The 21331-nt window shown below is 31.7% G+C and overlaps 1 protein-coding gene across 1 annotated transcript; it reads left to right on the forward strand.

Annotated features, from left to right (window-relative positions):
* Positions 1-10795: 10795 nt before the first annotated feature.
* On the forward strand, positions 10796-14812 carry LOC18035580 (fatty acyl-CoA reductase 3). Its single transcript, XM_024179316.1, is given in 11 exon segments — positions 10796-10914; positions 11022-11125; positions 11205-11407; positions 11557-11657; positions 12253-12445; positions 13396-13490; positions 13493-13556; positions 13656-13737; positions 13875-14144; positions 14428-14555; positions 14651-14812. Coding segments are annotated over 11 exon segments (1473 nt in total). The 5' UTR covers positions 10796-10835; the 3' UTR covers positions 14805-14812.
* The last annotated feature ends 6519 nt before the right edge of the window (positions 14813-21331 follow it).

Below are 21331 nucleotides of genomic sequence, written 5' to 3' on the forward strand. Positions count from 1 at the left end.
ACCCACTCTAAGTTTATAACTTAAACTTAACAGAACAAAATATATCTTCAGAAATTTTTGAAACATAAGGAAATGTTAGTTGCTTTACCACTCACCGTTTGTGAGTAAAGACCAAATTTACTTTTTTTCCTCTATTTGTCTATGATTGCATAATTAGCGATCATTCTCATGATTGAAAAGACTATTGTTTATCGTATGGCAGTTCATGTATATGCAACTAGAACTGTCTAAAGTAGTTATTTAAACTCGCCACGTGTCCCATTACTTGATTTCTATGTAATTTTAAATCAATAAATAATATTAATAACTTTTTGATTTTATTTTAATATTATTATCTTGATGCTACGGAAATTTACTTTAATTTCCTCATCCTCTCCCTCTGTCCAAGTCTTTTTCTTAGCATAAATATAATAATATTAAATAGAAATTAAAAATTATCAATATTTTTAATTTAAAAATTACACAAAAAAAAAAATTAGAATCTTAGCGAGAGGAAAAACTACCCCTAATGGGTGACTATCGCTCACACTCCTAGTTATTTAAAGTGATCAATTGGTTGAAAAGATTATTATTAGTTTCCACTTTTGACACGTGTTTCATTTTATTCCATTTTTTTGTTCAATTTTAAAATGATGATAAATTATTGATAACTTTTAGTTTTGTTTTGATATTGTTGTCCTTTATGCAGAGGAAATTCACCATTATACACTTATCTCTCACTCTCATCAGTATTTTTTTCTCTTTGTTAAAAAAAATGAAAAACCAACATGCATTTATGGTGCCATTTGGTGGTTACAAATATTGACAAATTTAGAAGAGTTGGAGTTGCATGCACACATTTGTCAAAAAAAAATGGTTACTAATTTCTAAGATTTTTTATTGCGATAATTAAATGCATTCATGGTGAATCTCTCTTATAAACACCAAGCTATTTCCTTTGGTGTATGCATCCCAACTCTCATTCAATTGCTTTCTTCGAGGGGAAAGGTCGAGAGGTTGAGGAGGTGGAGAGAAGTAAGAATTTTAATAACTCTGATTATTAGTGGAGTGAGGAGGATAGTGTATTAAGGTTGTAAGCAGTGAGCTAAAATACTCTACACTGAAATTTTCATTTCACTAGTAAAATTTATCTTTTTGTCTCGTTTAGACGTAAATTCTAATTTTCCTGTGTGATTCTGATGTTTTAATATTCTTAATTCACTTTATTTGTATATCTGGTTCAGCTATCAATTTTCTAACAGTGATGTCAAAGCCATTGGTTCTATTATTAAAAGTTGGGGTGCTCTTCACAAATATGGTATTGTTCACATATATAGCATTATTCATGTGAAATAATGGAACGGATACGAGGATTTTACAGTGCAAGATTGTCAGAGGTGATCTTATGTCAATGAAAGTGGAAAAGGTCAATGTTAATCTGTTTATACTTAAAAGGAAAACATTGTAGGAAGTTGATGCTTTTATCATGTCAAGTGGCAAAGAGTCAACAATGGTATGACATTTCAAACTTGACAACGTGTCTAAACAAGGTTTAAAGATTCTCTTTAAGCGAAAGTTACTTTTGGGGCTCAAATCAGTGAATTTACTGTTTTGCAAGTATTTTTTACAAGTAAGCAACATAAATTGAAGTTCGGCAAATCTGATACTAGAAGTAAATGCATTCTAGAATTGATTCATTTTTATGTTTGAGAATTATTGAATATGTCCTTGAGAGGTATAAAGTACTTGGAGACTCTCATTGATAATTATTCCAGAAGATGTTGGTTGTATTTAATTAAGAAAAAGTCATATGTATTTTCAGTGTTCAAGGAATACAAAGCACATATAGAACTTAAATCTAAAAAAAAATGATCAAGCGTTTGAGGATAGATAATAGTAGATAATATATAGACCGTAAGTTTCTTGCATTCGATAAGCAATAAAGTATTCAGAAACAGTTCATAATGGCATACACTCCTTAATAAAATATAATGGCAGAGCAAAAGAATAGAACTCTTCCAAAAAAGATAAAAGTCATTGTGAGAACTAATAGTCTATTAAACTTATTTTGGGCAGAAGTACCTAAAATTGCTAGTTATGTGGTAAATTAATCGTTGTTTACGATAATTGGGTCGAAAACTCTTATGGAAATGCATATTGAGAAGCCAGCTAATTACACTCATTTATATGCATTTAGATATCATGTGTACGTGATGTAAAATGGCCAAGAAATAATAAAGTTGAATCTAAAATTCAAGAGATATATCTTCTTAGAGTATACTAATAGAGTAAAGGGGTATCATTTATGGGATCTCACTGCCCAAAAGATAGTTAATAGCATATATGTTATTTTTATAGAAAATCAACTACAAAAGAAAAATGAGGATGATAACATTGTAAAACAAAAATATCTTGTCATAGAATATGGTGATAAGAATAGTAAACAATCTAGAAGAAAAAGGTTTAGATTCTTTCAAAGTAGCATTAAAGCATAAGGAACAAGAACCAACCGAGTCCAAGGCTTTAGAAATTCGTCAGTCAACTTATAAGAGACAATCGCCAGTGTGGCACTTGGAGTATGTAACAAAGATTAATGTTATATACTGTCTTTTGATAAAGGATGGCGACCATCAACTTTCCATGAATCTTTAAATAACTCAGATGTTGCTTCATGGATGATAGCAATACAGGAAAAAATTAAAACTCTACACAAGAACAAACTTGAAAACTTGTACCATTACCATATAGAAGAAAAATCATTGGAAACAAGTGGATCTACAAGATCAAACTTGATGGTAATAACTAGGTGGAGCGGTATCGTGTAAGATTGGTGGTGAAAAGTTATGCTCAGAAAGAAGGCCAATGCTTCGATGAGATATTTTCCCTATTGGTTCAACTAACAACTGTCGGAATAGACTTGGCTATGTGTGCTTTATTTGACCTATATCTAGTGTATTCGGATCGGATCGGATCGGATCGAGTTATAGATTTTGGTTGAATTCGGATGAATTCTTATCTAACCCGAAACTCGATCAGGTTGATTCGAACCTGAACCGAACCCAATTTTGCCCACCCCTAGTATGTACGACAATGTGTAAATGTTTGATATAAATTTTACTTAATATATAGTTATTAAACGGGTTATTGGGTAACTCGATTATTTTTCCGTGTCGGATTTGGGTCTCAATATTTTGACACAAATATTAAATTGGTCGGGTTTGCGTCGACCTAAATCTGACACGACACGAACACAACCCGATGACCCATTTTGCCAACTCTGCTTGTGAGTGCGATAATTAAATGCATGCATGATAAAATTCTCCTATAAATACCAAGCAATTACCTTTGGTGTATGCATTCTAAAATTCTTCAATTCATTTCCTCTCTCAAGAGTGAGAAGTCGAGAGTTTGAGTGAGAGAATTAAGAGTTTTTAATAAACTTTTAAGTAATTAGTGAGTGAGAGATTATGTGTACTTGGGTTATAGGTAGTGAGATAAAATACTTCAATACTTGTAATTTTCATTTTAATAGTGAAGTGTTATCTTTCTATCTTCACCTATGGATGTAGATTAAAATCCAAACCACACAAATTCTAATGTCTCCTTTATGATTATGATGTCTTAATATTTCTCAATTCACTTTAGTTGTGTATCTTGTTCACTCATCAATTTTCTAATCCTCTTGTCACTAGTCACTACAACTTCTTTTTCTTTAATTGCTTTTCTTTATTTATTTATTTTTTGAAAGCTTAAAAAAAGGAATTTTTTTTTTTAAAAAAAGTATTATATTTTAAAAATATTAAAAAGTAAATAACAAAATTATCCTAATCATATAGATCTTACTATCCCAAAAAAAAAGAGGATCCAGCTACCATGCCCCTTGGGCACCGTGCCCCCTTTATTTGTCGGTTTGCTGGGAACCGTTAGATTATAATGAGTGAAATCTAATGGCTGGGGCTTTGAGAATGAATAGTGAGTTAAAGTTGGGCTACCATCCCAACCTATTGCACCTTTGAAATTGGTCTTAGGGTGCTGTAAACCGTGAGTGGAATTGATTTTGACTGGTGTGAGGGAGAGACATGAGTTGTGAAGAATAGTCAAGTGCGCAACGACGGTGTGTTAGCTCGGATTTATGAAGTGGATCGCGTTGAGTTTAATTTTCTTCTGGTAGCATCAAACGAAACGGAGGGAGAGATCACGACAATAAAATATCAGGTTAGTGGAAGTTGAAATTGAAATACATGAGTTGAATAATGAATTTTTGTTGGTAAACCTACTGGGAAGTGAGATTTAGTACAAAGAACGACAAAATTGTGGAGTAGATGGCATCGATTTCAAATTGATTTAGGGATTATTACCAACAATTCAACTGGGCCCATTTAATGCGGTAGGATTAATGAGAAAAATAATTGTTTTACTTTGTAATTTCATTGTATTGGTGGTGTTTGGCGTCCCGTTTATTTATCTTTATACTGACTATACATTCAGCTTCAACGTTTTAGAAGCACCTCGCGTCTTAATTATCAATTTCCACCCAACTGATTTTCCTAAATTTATATCACAATGTTTTACACTTGTATAATGATCAAGGGATCAATTAATTTATTTGTTTTGTATCTTTGTAAGTACATGTAATAATAATCAAATGTATGATCGAAAGTTCCACAATAGCTTCAGAGTTGTTAAGTTTTACAATGAATCTGTTGTGGAAAATCAGGAAGTGAAATTGCAACAAGTAATGGAAAGAAGTGAATCGGATGCATTATGCTACGGGTTACAGTCCGTTGTAGATCTGATTTATTGATTTCATTGGAAATGAGCATTAATTTTTTTCGTTTATTTTGGGGCTGCCAATGTAATGGACATGTATTTGTTTTGTTCATTACGAATGTATTTATATGGCGCTATAAAGTGTAGTTTCATGGTAATAAATAAAGATGGACATTTGGTCGTTCACGTCCTAAGCAATCACCCACTTTCTGAGATATTTGTTATTTCAACCCACGGCTATGGACCTACGGTGATAGCCATGTAACAACACATGCATGGGTTTTCTAGCTATCGTCAATTCCATAGCTCCTACTTTTAAAACTGATTATCCCGCTTCCATGCCAATCTTTATTTGCTACATGTTTTTTCGTATTTCCACTTTATATTTAAATCCTAGCCACATATCAGTTCAATTTCAATTTATACTTCTTCAGACTCAACGCAAATTTCACACAATCTAATCCACCATTGTTCTAATTATATATTCCTCCTCTCCACTCCTCAATTTGTTCCCTCTTTTTTTAAAAAAAAAAAAATCACTATCTATGAGGTTATACTTCATTTTCATTCCATTCTTTTCTCTTCTTCCTATTTGTTTCAGTATTACATATTGTGTTGTTATTGTTTTTCCTCGTTTTCCCATTATTTCCATATACTACAAATAATGCCACTTACACAAGCTTCCTTCCTTCTATACTATTTCATTATTAATAATCTTCTCCCCATTTTCCCATTTGTGGAACTAATGCCACAAATGGTCAGCCGCCGGCGACTCTCAATTTGTTTGATGCTTCCTACCAATTCATCCATTTCATCCCTCCACATACTGGATTATTTTTTGCTCCAATTATTGTGGCCCTGCCAGATTTTGCGGCTATGAGTGTGTTCTCAACACATCTAATCAACTACATCTACTTCCTATCCTTTCGTTCATGCTTCATTTTTTATTTAGTTAACATCAATTGATCTCATTCCATTTTCCATGCTACAGTAACCACACTTATATGCCTCTTCCAACAAAATATTTGTTTATAACGTACATAAAATTGTCTCTCACAAACTACTTGCTTCTACATATAATTGCTCCAGCTAACTACTTTATGTTATCTATACCAACAATTTTCTAACACTCTTGTCACTACAATTTCTTCTTCTTCTTTAATTGCTAGTCTTTATTTTTTTTCTTTTTTGAAAGCTTAAAAAAAAGGACAAATGTTTAAAAAAAAGTATCCTATTTTAAAAATATTAAAAAGTAAATAACAAAATTATCCTAATCATATAGATCCTAGTATCCAAAAAAAAACATTTCGAATTTAAAGTCTAATTTTTTATTTTCTGAAATAATAATTTAAAAAGTTTGTTTGACTTTTGTTGTTTGACCTTTCCTTCTATCTCTTTTTTCAAAACTTCCAAAAAAAAAAAAAGAATAGTGCTAAAGAGAGAAAAAGATTACAAATTTTTACTTTCTCTTTCTACTAAGTTGAATCTCTCTCTTCTTTTTTAACACATTTTTTTTCTCATTTTTCTCTTTCTTTAGCATTTAAAAGAAAAAGAAAGAAACGAAATTGAAGAATAAGTGGAAGTTGCAGTGGCAGGAGTGAAGAAGAAAAGAACTTAGGAGCGATAAATTCCCTCTACATAAAAGATAATAATATTAAAACAAAATTAAAAGCTATCAATATATGGACTCACCTACCATACCACTGTGGTATGGTACCACACTTTTTGTCTTCTTTTAAAACCACCGTTCGATGATTGAGAGAAATACTAGTGGCTAAAATAAATTTTTGAAATTAGAAGCAAAAACTGACAACTGCTGGAGCCGGTAATAGATTAATATAATATAATTTGAGTGATTGGAAATCTTCTTAATCGTGGGAAATTCCTAGTACGGCAACGAGTGATCTGATTTCATCTCAGATCGATCTGATTTTATATGTAATCTATCTGGATACAGGATATAATATTTACAGTGGTTGTCTTCCTCTTCTCATCGTGGTCTGAACTATTCACTTGATGTTGTCACGCTTGCGCTGTTTATAGGTCGGTAAGTACAATAACAAACCAACAAATTGCAGTAACAATTTTGCGTTAGATATAGTCATGCTAGAATTTTTGTAAGTTATATAGTTGAAGAAAAAAGCAAATCTGGGCCGTGGCGAAGGAATGGTTGTGATATTTTGACGAAATGTTTGTTTCTGTGATTCATATAGGGTTCTAAACTGCAGCGAACAATGTACAATTATTTTATTACCTCTATCTTACCTCTAAGGCTATGCAAAGCAATCAATCCGTCTTTGGGGCAAGGGATTCAAGTGATCAGAGCTTCATCCAGCGCAAGTACACATAACAAAATCATGAAAAACTATCGGCTTATTGTAGTTGGAGAACGCCAATGGCTGGCGATGATGACAAGACTCTGGTTCTGTGGGTGGAGCATGCATTGAGCAACGAGAAATTGCGTGGCTGTTGGTGCGGCGGAGACTTAGCAGTGCGATGGCTACTGGGGAGGCTAAAGGCTTGGCGTGATGACCAATCAACGTCGGCGGTGAGTTGATCGGCTTGAGAGTTGAGAGAGAAGAGCTTGCTGCTTGGGAACTGAGAGATCTTTGGGAGATGAGAGGCTTGGGGACGATACAAGAATGGATTTTGTTTATATTTATATTCTAATTCTAATTTTTAATTTTTATTAAAATATAAGGACTTACCTACTGCGTCCGATTGAATGCATCATCACCGATCAAACACACATCTTTCCAGTATTTTTTTTTTTTACTCAGATGTGCCTAATTCCTAAAGTTTCAGCTCCAACCACCGTGTGCTGCAATTGCCGGCCACAAAATTTTTGTTTGCCTTCATATTATCTGACGTCGTTTCGAACTAATTTGGCCGAATACCACTACGATTCCATTGGAAATTATTAGGATTATCGACATTTTTTCTCTGCAAATGATTTCAGCAATTAATCGGTTCTGGAAGGCACATCCACAGTGCCTTGGAGCAACCGGTTGCTATAATTTTCCTTTAGCTCTTCTCAACCGTTAGATTTTCTCTCAATCATCGAACGGTGGTTTTAAAAGAAGACAAAAAGCGTGGTACCATACCACAGTAGTATGGTAGACGGATCCTCAATATATTGGGTCCAGCTACCTTGCAACAGTTGCAAGGTACCGCTCATTTTTGTCTTTTGTGTTTAACCCCTTACCTTTATTTTTATTTACAGTTTATTTATAACGTTGTATGTTTTGGTAGGTGACTTTTTAAAATATAAATTTTATTTTATTTAATATTATTTACTTTTTATTTATAATTTATTTATAAGTTTATGTACTTTGACTGGTGATTTGCTAAAATTCAATTTTAATTCATTTAATATCATTTAACTTTCTAAAAGAATAAGTATAACAATAAGCCTATGACTAGATAATATTAAATATTATTTTTAATAAAATAAAAATATTAAAATTTATTCTTTTAAATAAAATAAATATTATTAAAAAATAATATTTATTTTTTAGGACTCACAATTGCTTATTCTATTTTAATTAATATTATTTAATTTTAAATATAATAATAATAATAATAATAATAATAATAATAATAATAATAATAATAATAATAATAATAATAAGCTATGACTAAATAATATTAAATAAAATAAATATTATTAAAAATAATATTAATTTTTTGAGACTCTTTACGGATTATTTCATTTTATTTAACATTATTTAGTTTCATGAAAGAATAAACATAATAATAAGTCTATGACTATATAAAGTTAAATAAAATCGAATAAATAATATTAAAAAATTATTTTTAATAAAATAAATAATATTAAAAATTTATCCTTTGGAATAAAATGAATAATATTAATTAAAAAATATATTTTTTAAGACTCACAACTGATTATTTATTTTATTTAATATTATTTAGTTTTTTAAAGAATAAATATAATAATAAGTCTATAACTAAATAACATTACCTAAAACAAAAATAAATACTATAAATAATATTAATTAATATTTTTAATAAATAAATGATATTAAAAATTAATTTTTAAATAAAATATATAATATTAAAATAAAATTTATTTTTTAAGACTCGCTACTAATTAAACAATATAAAATTTTAAGCAATTTAGACGTATGTGCTAAAAGTTTAATTCTTTAATTCTTTTGTGTTTTTGATAAATAGTTGGGAGCATAATGTTAATATTTAAATAAATACATTTTTATCCTTAAATCTACCTTTTCGACCAATAATTGAAACCACAAAAAAATAAAATTAGGTGATACCTTACCTTTTCGACCAATAATTGAAACTATAAAAAAATAAAATTAAGTGATACCCTACTCTTGTTGCAAGGTCGTTGAGTACTAATATCTTATTCTTAATTTAAAATTTCACATAAGTCAAAAAAGTGAAATAAAAATGAGGGAAAATATGTGGTGTAATTATGGTACCGTATCACAATTATATTTAGTTGTTAGATGTCAGATTACTGGTAGTTTCCACTAATCTAAATATATCTAATAATTTAATACAACTGTAACACAATAGCATAATTACACCGTACCTTAATCCCATAAATGAAGATAGACCACTCATTAAAGTGATCAGTTGATTGCCATCAAGAGATGGTTGACATTGCTTATTATAATGATAGAGAGGGACTGGACGCACTTTATCACTCTTGGTTGGAAAAGTGTCCACAATATTGTTTTTTAATTTTAATTCATCAAAACAGCACACGTGTCTAGTCGTATCCGGCCTTGTCCCTAATTTCAATTAATGCCTTCTTTTCACTTTGCTCCGCCGTTAGGATTTTGGGGCATCCGCCCGTGGTATAGATGTTTGAAGTTACTTGATGGATTGATACATTAAATATTTTAGGTGAAATATTTATAATATTAGGAAACTGTTGGCTGTTCGGATTAACGCATTAAGAAAGGGATTAATATAATAAAAAGTATATAAAATAAATTATGACTGGGATAGAGTTTAGAACTAATCATTTAGTTTTATTATTTAATAAATTAACATAAATTTAAATTTATTAAATATTCATTTATATTAATTTATTAATTATCATAATATTAATATATTAATTTTATTAAATATATAAATAAAAGTTTAATTTACATAAAAATATAAGACAGTAATAAACTTAAATATTTAATAAATAAATGATAATTACATAAAAAAATTTGATTATTTTACATTAAATATGAAAAACGTATTTTAACTTTGTTTAATCATTTATTAGATAATAAATAAAAATAAACTTGTAAATTTTATTTTATCATTTATTATTTTCTGAAATATTAAATTTAGAAATAAATTTAAATTAAATAATTATATTTACATTAATAAATAAAATAAATTTATAATTTAATACTATATTGTTTTCTACTATGATATATCTTATATTTATATAATTCTATAGTATTATATTTTTATGATATAATATCAAACTATACTAAAATATAATATTAAATTATACTATATTATAATATCATTATACTATATTATAGTAACTAATATATAGAAATAAATAATATTATTCATAATATAACATAAAATTGCAAAATTTTACTATTTAATAATAGTATGTTATTGAATCATTTTCATATTATAAAAATTAATAAATTAAATAATTAAATAATACTTATTTTCAATAATTAAATATTAATTAATTTAAATAATACTAATTTAATTTTAACATTAATATAAAATAATATTATGTATATAATACATTCCATACTGCACTAAACACAATATTATATTACAACTTTATGCAATGCACGTTAATATAATATATCATAATACAATATAATATGTTAAACGCACCCTTAAAAAATTGACTATACATTTATGATACAATTAATATTCTAGTTGACATTTACCTCATTTACCTAACAATAAGGTTGGCTAATGTAAGTGCTTTTTATATTTTTTTTCACACCGATATTCTTTGCACTATTGTTATAAAAGCAGCCATTGGCATATTAGCTATATTGGTACGAAAAGCTCTTCTGCTGCCTCTAATTCTTGCTCTGCTTTCTTTTAAATTAATCCTATACCCAATGGAATCATTTAGCGTTCTCCAATTTCTCAAGGACAAGACAATTTTAGTCACTGGTGCCACTGGCTTTCTAGCAAAGAGTATTAACATGCATCTCTCCATTTAACTCTCCCTCTCTTCCTTCCCCATTGATGTTTACTATTTTTTTTTTTTTTTGACTTATTGCATTTGTCAATTATTGTTTCAGTTTTTGTGGAGAAGATACTGAGAATTCAACCAAATTTGAAGAAGCTCTATCTTCTTATAAGAGCAAGGGACGATAAGTCTGCTAAACAACGCATGTTTCGTGAGGTAAATACCTTCTTAAATATAGCTTTAATTTCTTTTTAAAGATATAGAAATCTAATAAACTTGTATAATTTATGAATAGGTGATAGAGAAGGACTTGTTTAGGGTGTTGAGGGATACATGGGGTGACAGTTTGGACTCCTTCATACTGGAAAAGGTAGCTGCGGTGCCTGGTGATATTTCGTATGAGGACTTGGGAATCAAAGACTCTAATTTAAAGGAAGAAATGTGCAGACAAATAGACTTGGTGGTAAATGTAGCTGCTATAACAAAATTTGATGAAAGGTATCGACACACTTTAGTTTACACTTTTTTCTAACACACTATAGTTTATACTTTTTTCTATCTCTAATTATTTGACTATGCTATATGCGTATATATATGACCTGAGAACTGACCTTTGAATTTTATTTTTTTAATTCTTTTCTCTGTAGATATGATGCTTTGTTGGACACCAATACAATGGGAGCTTTTCACGTTTTGAGTTTTGCAAAAAATTGTACAAAAATGCAGATGCTTGTCCACCTGTCAAGTGGTAAATATATTATGTACTTTCTTGGCCTGAGAAACCCATTTGAAATTATTCGATTTTACAGGGAATAACAAATAGTTTTTTCTTTTTTCTTTTTTTTTTCCCCTTCTGGCTAAATGTGACTTTCTATTCAAGCTTAAAATTTGTTTTTACCACTTGAGCTTATGATAATAAGCTTCTAACACCGCATTGCAGACCTGGTTAATTAAAAATATTAGAGAAAGTGCTTGATTTTAAAATTTAAGGTAACAAGGGATGGTCTAACAATAGTATTTAAAATAAGTTTTGACAAAAATACTGACAGAAAAAAGACATCATTGAACAGTAAATGTGACACTCTCACATGCAAATTGATTATTGGTTTGAACCTATACAAATCTAAACTAATTAATTTATTTGTTAAAATATCATTTTTGTCCTTGCATCAGCTTATTTTTTTTGTTATTATTTTAACATTAAAAATACCATTCGGTTTTAAAATTTTATCAAGCCTCAATTGGTGAAAACAAATTTTAAAAGGAATTAAAAACAACTAACTACGTATATTTTCTTTCTAAAAATAACTAACTTCATGAGTTAATTCATTTGGACTTTTCAGCTTATGCGTGCGGCGAAAAGTCGGGACTAATTCCTGAGAATTCATTTACAATGGGTGAGATGCTGAAATGGCCACGTCAATTGGATATCATGGCAGAAAAGAAATTAGTAGAGCAAAAATTAAATCAACTTCAAACAACTGGTGCAGCTGAAGACGAAGTCACATCAATCATGAAGGATCTCGGCATGGAAAGGTTTCAGTATAGGCTCTGCTAAGTTATATTTACTGTAACTCGCAATCTAGTAAAAAAAAATCCATATAATATAAGCCTTAATATATTGTTAAATCATAATAAACAAATTCATATTATTTTAGTTTAAGTGTATGTTTAATCTTTATATTTAAAAAGTACCTCAAAAGACCCTTGATATTAAACATTTTGTACTCATACCCTTATTGTTTCTCTATTTTTATAATAATATCATTACAACAATATTTCTGAGATATTAATTTACCTATAAAAAAATGTTAAATTATTAATTAACCTTAAAAATAAAGTAAAAATAAATGTAATTTTTTATTATTTTAATTTTAGGATGAATCTGTAAATTATTTTTTTATAAATAATTATTAAAATGATTATAATTGCAAGGGTACTAAGCATTGCTTTAAGTTAGCAAATATTAATTTATTTTAAATAATTAAAAAACTTGTGTAAGGGTATAAAAAAGAAGAGTTCATTCGCACTAATAATTATTGGTTAATTTGCTAATAAATAATTATGGGTTAATTTTTAATTAATTTTTCTATAGATTAATTAATTAATATCTCCAAAATGACATTAAGGGTATTATTGTCAAAGATTAAAAAATAAAGACAAAAGTGTCACATATTTAATAAGAAGGATATCTTGAGATATTTTTTAAAATATAAGGACTTTTCAAGTATTTACCCTTAAATAAAAAAATTATAATGAATTGAGAAAAGCACATGACATCTTGTATTTTGCCAAATGATCTAAGAGATCTCTTTGTTTTTAAAATTCATCTCACAAATTTCTTTTTAGATAATTAGATATAAAATACTAAAAAGAGTCTATTTGACCATTTTTAAAAGTAGCAGGGTCTCTAAGACCATTTTGCTAAAGTATGAAAACACTATTATCGTTTTCTCTAATAAATTTGATTTTTACTTTTATTATAGAGCAAGATGGTACGGATGGCCAAACACATATGTGTTTACAAAGGCAATGGGGGAAATGCTATTAGACCACCATAAAGACAATCTTCCTATTATCATTAACGCCCAACCATGATAACAAGCACTTACAAAGAACCATTCTCAGGTTGGAATGAAAGTTTGAGGTAAATATCATTTTAATTAAATTTCTAATTACAATCTTTTTACTAATTAATTTCCATTAATTTTGAGTAATTTATTTTCTCTTTATTCTGTCGTTTCAGAACAATTGACAGTCCACTTATTGCTTATGGCAAAGGGAAAATAGACTGCTTACCTGTCAATTCTCAGACAATATTTGATTTGGTGAGTTTTAATGTTTTAATAAAGTGATCCGGACCACAAGCTATAAAAAAAAAAGGAAGAAAGAAAAAAACAACTCTAATGCATTATTTTCTATTATACGAAATTTATGTAAATTGATTTATGAAAATTATATGTAGATACCAGCGGACATGGTAGTGAACTCAATGATCATGGCAATGGTGGCAAATGCAAATAACCCATCATCTCAAATGATTTATCACGTTGGCTCATCTCTAAGAAACCCAATACAATTCTTCCAAATCCACGAGTTTGTCTTTCATTATTTTACTAAAAATCCATATATTGATAAATATGGAAATCCAGTTATAGTTGGTAAGTTTAAAGTACTGGATTCGCCGGCTAAATTTCACAAATACATGGCCGTCCGCTCTGTGCTACCACTAAAGGTTTGTTGTAGCTAAATTTAATTAAATTGAATAAGGGTTTTAATTTGTTGTGAGTAAACCCTCTAGTTAATGTTCAATTATCATTAATTTTTGCACCCATATTTTATTTTTAATACATGGCCGTCCGCTCTGTGCTACCACTAAAGGTTTGTTGTAGCTAAATTTAATTAAATTGAATAAGGGTTTTAATTTGTTGTGAGTAAACCCTCTAGTTAATGTTCAATTATCATTAATTTTTGCACCCATATTTTATTTTTAATCTTTTTCCCCCCTGATTTAAAAGGTATTAAAATTGGTGAATTTAGTCCTTTGCCGACGTTTTGACGACATTTGTAATGAGTTTAATCGAAGATTGAAGTTGGTTATGGTATTGGTAAATCTTTACAAACCCTACATGTTTTTTCAGGGCATGTAAGTATATATGCTTTACTTCTATAGTAGCAAATTTTTACAGTTAGTTTTTATCAAGTTAATTGACAATTAATTTTTGCTTTGTAAATGGACAGCTTTGATGACACAAATTCGGAGAAGTTGCGAAGGGCAATGAGAGAGAGTGGCGTGGAGCTGGATTCATTTAATTTTGATCCAAAGAGCATTGACTGGGAAGATTACTTTTTAAATGTTCACATTCCTGGCCTTTTGAGATATGTAGTCAAATAACGAGGGAAGCAAGGATTTTTATTTTTTAAACTATGTATAAGTATGTATGTGTACACACACATTATAATAAGATGATATTTATATTTATAATAAGAAATTTACTAGAATTGCCTTAGATCATATCTATTATAATACAACCAAATTTTATACTCTCGTAAATATCAAAAGAATATCTACTTTATTTATATCATTAAAAGAGAAATCTATCTCTACCTAATAAATAAAACTTTGACTTTAATAAGTCAAACTCTCTTTTCAGTCACAAGTATGACGTAATAGTTACATCTTTACAATAATTCGACAGGCCGAATCTTTCTTGTACTATCAATGAAGTTCAGGCTTCACGTTGTCTCGCAACATTGCTTAAAAACTACGTGTGTAGATATAGATTAACAATGTATTTTTTAATCTTTGTCCGCTAGAGGAAACTAAGGGGTTTATTTTGTTATCATAAGAATCAAATAGTGGTTGGGCTTGAATTATGGGCCAAAGGCTCACATTACGATTGTGATGAAAATACAGTTTTGGATCAAATTTGAGTATTGTTGTTATCACGCTTCTAATATCCTAATGAAACCCCTTCTTTGAATTTACAGTTTCATCCATGTATAAAATTACATGAAAGCCCACATGATTTATAAGGAAATTGGTATCTAGGTTTTGATTTATTTTAATTTTTTCTTGTTGGGTTTTGAAAGGTTTGTAAACGTTGTTTTGCCCATTGATTCGATTTCTTTTGGGGGCCAGAATGAAAATTTGGGGAAAGTTGAATCAGTATATGAAGTTTTGGACTGAGCTTGTGTAAGGTGTCATTTCCACCCTACTAAACTTCTAACAGAACTCCTCTTCCGTATTAGAATTTTGAGCTCTGATCTTAGCTCTTTCAGTGAATGACCCAAAAATTTATGGGACTAGGCACGCACATTGTAAGGAGTAGACACCAGCATATTCTTGGAGTAAATTTTTGAGTCAATTCTAGGTAAATTTTTGGACAGTATTACAAAACATATTGTGAGGTTTGCTGGTGAATCAAACTCATCAGAACCAAACGATGACGTTTTGGCAATTGAAGGAGCACTTAAAAGACACGTGAAAAGCACGTGTGTTGTCACTTAAGATTAAAGCTTGAAACGGCAGTTCAATCATGTCGTTTAAAGGAAGCTTATAAGTGATGCACGTGACAGATGTGTGAAGCAGCTCATCTCAGTTCGTTAAGTTTGTTACGCTACGTGTAAGCAATCAGTTCGATCTGGGTTTACCTGGTTAGTTGCTTTGTTAGCTATAAGAGCAGGCTGATGAAACGATTTCGAAAAAGCTTGTGAATTCATATCAGAGAGAGAGAGATTTCAGTGAAAGGGTTAAGAGTTCTCTGAAATCTTGTAAATCATTCTCTGTAAGAAAGATCATCCATTGTTGAGTAATAAAAGCTCTGCAGAAAACTTTTCCTGTGGATGTTGGTTGTACCAATTTGGTGCAATTGAACCACGTAATTGATTCTTGTGTTGTCTGTAATTTGTTTGTTTCTTGATTCTCTATTCTTTCTAGTTCTTGGGTACATTGTTTTCACTTGGCTGGATTCATTTCTTAATCTGTGCATCTTGTATAGTTCTTTATCAAAGGTCCTGGGAAGTGTTTTATTTGTCTTGCATGTTATATAGCATATTAAAACACTACAATTGGTATCAGAGCTTGGTATCTTTGATCAAGACCAAGAATGTGCACACCGACGATAGATCTAGAAAAGTTCAATGGCAAGAATGACTTCAACATGTGGAAAATAAAAATGGAAGCCTTGTTGATCACCCAAGGGTTGGGAGATGCAATCGAACCTATTTCCAAAAAGGAGGGAAAAGAAGTCTCATCTTCCAAGACTCCAGAGGAAGCAGCCGAAGTGGATAAGAAGGCCAGAAGCATAATAATCCTCAGTCTTGGAGATGCTGTTATCAGAGAGGTGGCTAAAGAAAAGACAGTTGCTGGCTTATGGACTAAACTAGAAGGAATCTACATGACTAAGTCACTAGCAAATCGTCTCTACATAAAAAAGAGAATGTTCACTCTGAAAATGGTGGAAGGGTCATCACTGGATCATCATATAGGTGAATTTAATAAAGTTTATGATACTTTAGAATCTATTGATGAGGGACTGAATGATGAAGGGAAAGCACTTCTTTTAATAAGCTCTTTACCAAAATCTTATAAGCATTTTGTAGATGCCTTAATATACGGAAAACAATCTTTGACTCTTGATGAAGTTAAGGCTGCCCTTAACACAAGAGAGTTACAAGGAAAATAAAATGCTGTAGAGAGTGGTATTGGTGAAGGTCTGACAGCAAGGGGTAGATTTGATAAACATAATGAAAAGAAAAAGAAAGAAGGGAAGCAGAAGAAGAAACAAAAAGATTGAAAATGCTTCCAGTGTTACAAAGAAGGGCATCTTAAAATGGATTGCCCTGAAAGGAAATTTAAGCCAAAAGACCCAATGAATCGCAGTGGAGATGCAGCCATAGTTGAAGAGGAAGGATATGAGTCAGCAGGTGTGTGTGTGTAGCAACTGATTGCAGCCAAAAAGGTAAATGGATCTTGGACTCTGGATGCACTTTTCATATGACCCCCTTTAAGGATTACTTTATTGAATACCATGTATTTGATGGAGGTAGGGTAATGATGGGGAATAATGCCATGTGTAGAGTCATTGGTATTAGTACAGTTAAACTTAGATTACAAGATGGAACTCTATTGATGATTAAGCAAGTAAGACATGTGCCTGACCTTAAGAGGAACCTTATCTCCTTGGGAATGTTTGATCAAATAGGGTATAACATTAGGCTTGAATATGGTGATCTCAGGGTAATAAATGGCTCTAAAACTGTCTTAAAGGGGAATAGAAAAAATGGAGTGTATGTTCTAGATGGTGAAATCATAGCTGGTGAATTAGGTTTCTCTGGAAGTACCAAAACAGATAACACCAGGCTGTGGCACCTTAGGCTAGGTCATATAAGTGAAAAGGGATTAAAAGAGTTAGAGAAACAATGTGTATTAGGCAAAGAAAAAATAGGTAATCTAGAGTTTTGTGAAGACTGTGTGTTTGGCAAATCTTCAAGAGCAAGCTTTAAGAGGTCAAACCAGAAGTCAGAAAATGCCCTAGATTATATACACTCATATCTCTGGGGACCAGCTCAGGAGTTATCTCTAGGAGGGAACAAATACTTTGTATCTTTCATTGATGATTTTTCGAGAAAGGTCTGGACTTATGCTCTAAAACATAAGGATCAGGTGTTTGAAAAATTTAAAGAATGGAAGAACCTGGTTGAAAATCAAACAGGTAAGAAAGCTAAGAAGCTGAGGACAGACAATGGGTTGGAATTCTGCAACCAACAGTTTGGGAGTTATTGTGCAAATGAGGGCATAATGAGGCACAGGACAGTGAAGTTCACACCCCAACAAAATGGGTTAGCTAAAAGGATGAACATGACACTTATGGAGAAAGTAAGATGCATGCTTATACAATCCAAGCTCCCCAAGTCCTTGTGGGCAGAGGTACTGATGACAGCTAGTTATTTGGTGAACCTCAGTCCCTCCTCATCACTGGACTTTAAGACACCTTTTGAAATGTGGCATGGTAAACCAGCAAGCTATGAAAGCCTTAAAGCATTTGGCTGTTCAGCTTATGCTCATATCAAACAGGGAAAGCTTGCACCAAGGGCATTGAAAGGAGTCTTTGTGGGCTACCCAGAAGGGGTGAAAGGTTACAAAATCTGGTGCACTGATTTAAAACCCCCAAAGTGTCTAATTAGCAGGGATGTAATCTTCAATGAAGATGAATTGGTAGGAAAAACTCAACTAGCTGAAGTAACTAACTCAAATTCAAAACCTCTTAAGATGTTAGAATTTGAGGTGGAGCAGCCTGATCAGAGGAACATAGAAGAAGCAACATACTTTGAAGATGACTCAGGGGAAGCACAAGCACCTCAGCAACATGTGGAGACAAAATTAAACCCTCAGATAGGAGACTATCAACTTACCAGAGATAGAAAAAGAAGGCAAATCAAACTAACAAAAAGGTTTGGTTATGCAGATTTAACTGCCCTTACTCTAGCAGCAGCACATAATATAGCTGATGAAGAACCAAAGACCTTTAAGGAGGCAGTACAGAGCTCAAACAAAAGGGAATGGTTGGCAGCAATGGATGATGAAATTGCTTCTTTGTATAAAAATAAAACATGGGAATTGGTTGTGAAGCCAGCAAACAGAAGAGTGATTGGATGCAAATGGATCTACAAAATTAAAGAAGGTTTAACTCAGACAAAACCAAGGAGGTTTAAAGCAAGACTTGTAGCAAAGGGGTATACTCAAAGAGAATGGGTTGACTTTAAGGAGGTATTCTCTCCAGTGGTCAGACATGCTTCAATAAGGGTGATTTTGGCCTTAACAACAGTTGAAGACATGGAGCTTGATCAACTTGATGTCAAGACTGCATTCTTGTATGGGAGATTACAAGAAGAGATATTCATGAGTCAACCAGAAGGGCATGAAGACCCTAAGAAGAAGAACTGTGTTTGCTTGTTACATAAATCACTCTATGGGCTCAAGCAATCCCCTAGGCAATGGTACCTCAGGTTTGATGAATTCATGGTGTCTAATGGGTTCATGAGGTGTAACTATGATTGCTGTGTTTATTTTAAAAAGATAAATGACAGTGTATATGTGTATCTACTGTTATATGTAGATGACATGCTACTGGCCAATAAGGACAGAGAGGTAATTGAAGAATTAAAGTTGTTGCTTAACTCCGAATTTGAAATGAAGGGTCTGGGGCAGGCTAAGAAAATTCTAGGAGTAGAAATTAGAAGGAACATGAAAAGTGGGCTGCTATTTCTGTCACAAGAAAGCTACTTGAAGAAGGTGCTGACAATCTTTGGAATGACTGATTCAAAATCTGTCCAGACACCTCTTGCTTCCCATTTCAGATTCAACAGCTCTCAATGTCCATCTACTGATGAAGAAAATGAAGAGGTGATGTCAGTCCCCTATGCAAATGCAGTAGGGTGCCTGATGTATGCTATGGTCTTGACTAGACCTGACATAGCACATGCTGTCAGTGTAATAAGCAGGTATATGGCCTCACCTGGAATGGAACATTGGAAGGCTGTGAAGTAGGTAATGAGGTACCTAAATGGAACCTTGAAGAAAGGTCTGGTGTATGGAAGAACCAGGGAAAAGGAAGAGAGCTTGTGGGGTTATGTGGACTCGGATTATGTTGGAGATTTAGACAGAAGAAGGTCTTTGACTGGATATGTGTTTATGCTTAATGGATGTGTTGTTAACTGGAAGTCTGCATTACAGCATGTGGTGGCACTCTCTACTATAGAAGTTGAATATACAGCTACTACAGAAGATGTTAAAGAAGCCTTGTGGCTTAGAGGGTTAATATCTGAGCTGGGGAAAATGCAGAGAACAATCTCTATATTCTGTGACAGTTCCAATGCTATCCATCTCTGTAAAAATCCAGCACATCGTGAGAAAACAAAACATATAGACATCAAGCTACATTTCATAAGGCATGAAGTCTCAAGGGGTGATGTCAAAATGGTTCAAATCCACACTGATGTAAATCCTGCAGATATACTTACAAAGTCTGTTCCTGTAGCTAAGTTTGAGTTAAGCTTAGACTTAATGGGACTAGGTATTGTTTAAACGATACTTAGTGTTGGAGAAGGAGTATGCAGAGGAGTATTGATTCAAGGTGGAGAATTGTGAGGTTTGCTGGTGAATCAAACTCATCAGAACCAAACGATGACGTTTTGGCAATTGAAGGAGCACTTAAAAGACCCGTGAAAAGCACGTGTGTTGTCACTTAAGATTAAAGCTTGAAACGGTAGTTCAACCATGTCGTTTAAAGGAAGCTTATAAGTGATGCACGTGACAGATGTGTGAAGCAGCTCATCTCAGTTCGTTAAGTTTGTTACGCTACGTGTAAGCAATCAGTTCGATCTGGGTTTAGCTAGTTAGTTGCTCTGTTAGCTATAAGAGCAGGCTGATGAAACGATTTGGAAAAAGCTTGTGAATTCATAGCAGAGAGAGAGAGATTTCAGTGAAAGGGTTAAGAGTTCTCTGAAATCTTGTAAACCATTCTCTGTAAGAAATATCCTCCATTGTTGAGTAATAAAAGCTCTGCAGAAAACTTTTCCCATGGATGTAGGTTGTACCAATTTGGTGCAACTGAACCACGTAATTGATTCTTGTTTTGTCTGTGATTTGTTTGTTTCTTGATTCTCTATTCTTTCTAGTTCTTGGGTACATTGTTTTCACTTGGCTGGATTCATTCCTCAATCTGTGCATCTTGTGTAGTTCTTTATCAAAGGTCCTGGGAAGTGTTTTATTTGTCTTGCATGTTATATAGCAAATTAAAACACTACACATATGTAAGTAGATTTTTATTAAATTTCATATTATGATATATTTGTAGATTGTAACAATTTCAAGAGCCGTAAGTAGTTATTTAAAATAAAAAGTTCTTTTACGGTTTT

This window comes from Citrus clementina, unplaced genomic scaffold, assembly GCF_000493195.1.
Source record: "Citrus clementina cultivar Clemenules unplaced genomic scaffold, Citrus_clementina_v1.0 scaffold_8, whole genome shotgun sequence".
Lineage (NCBI taxonomy): Eukaryota > Viridiplantae > Streptophyta > Magnoliopsida > Sapindales > Rutaceae > Citrus > Citrus x clementina.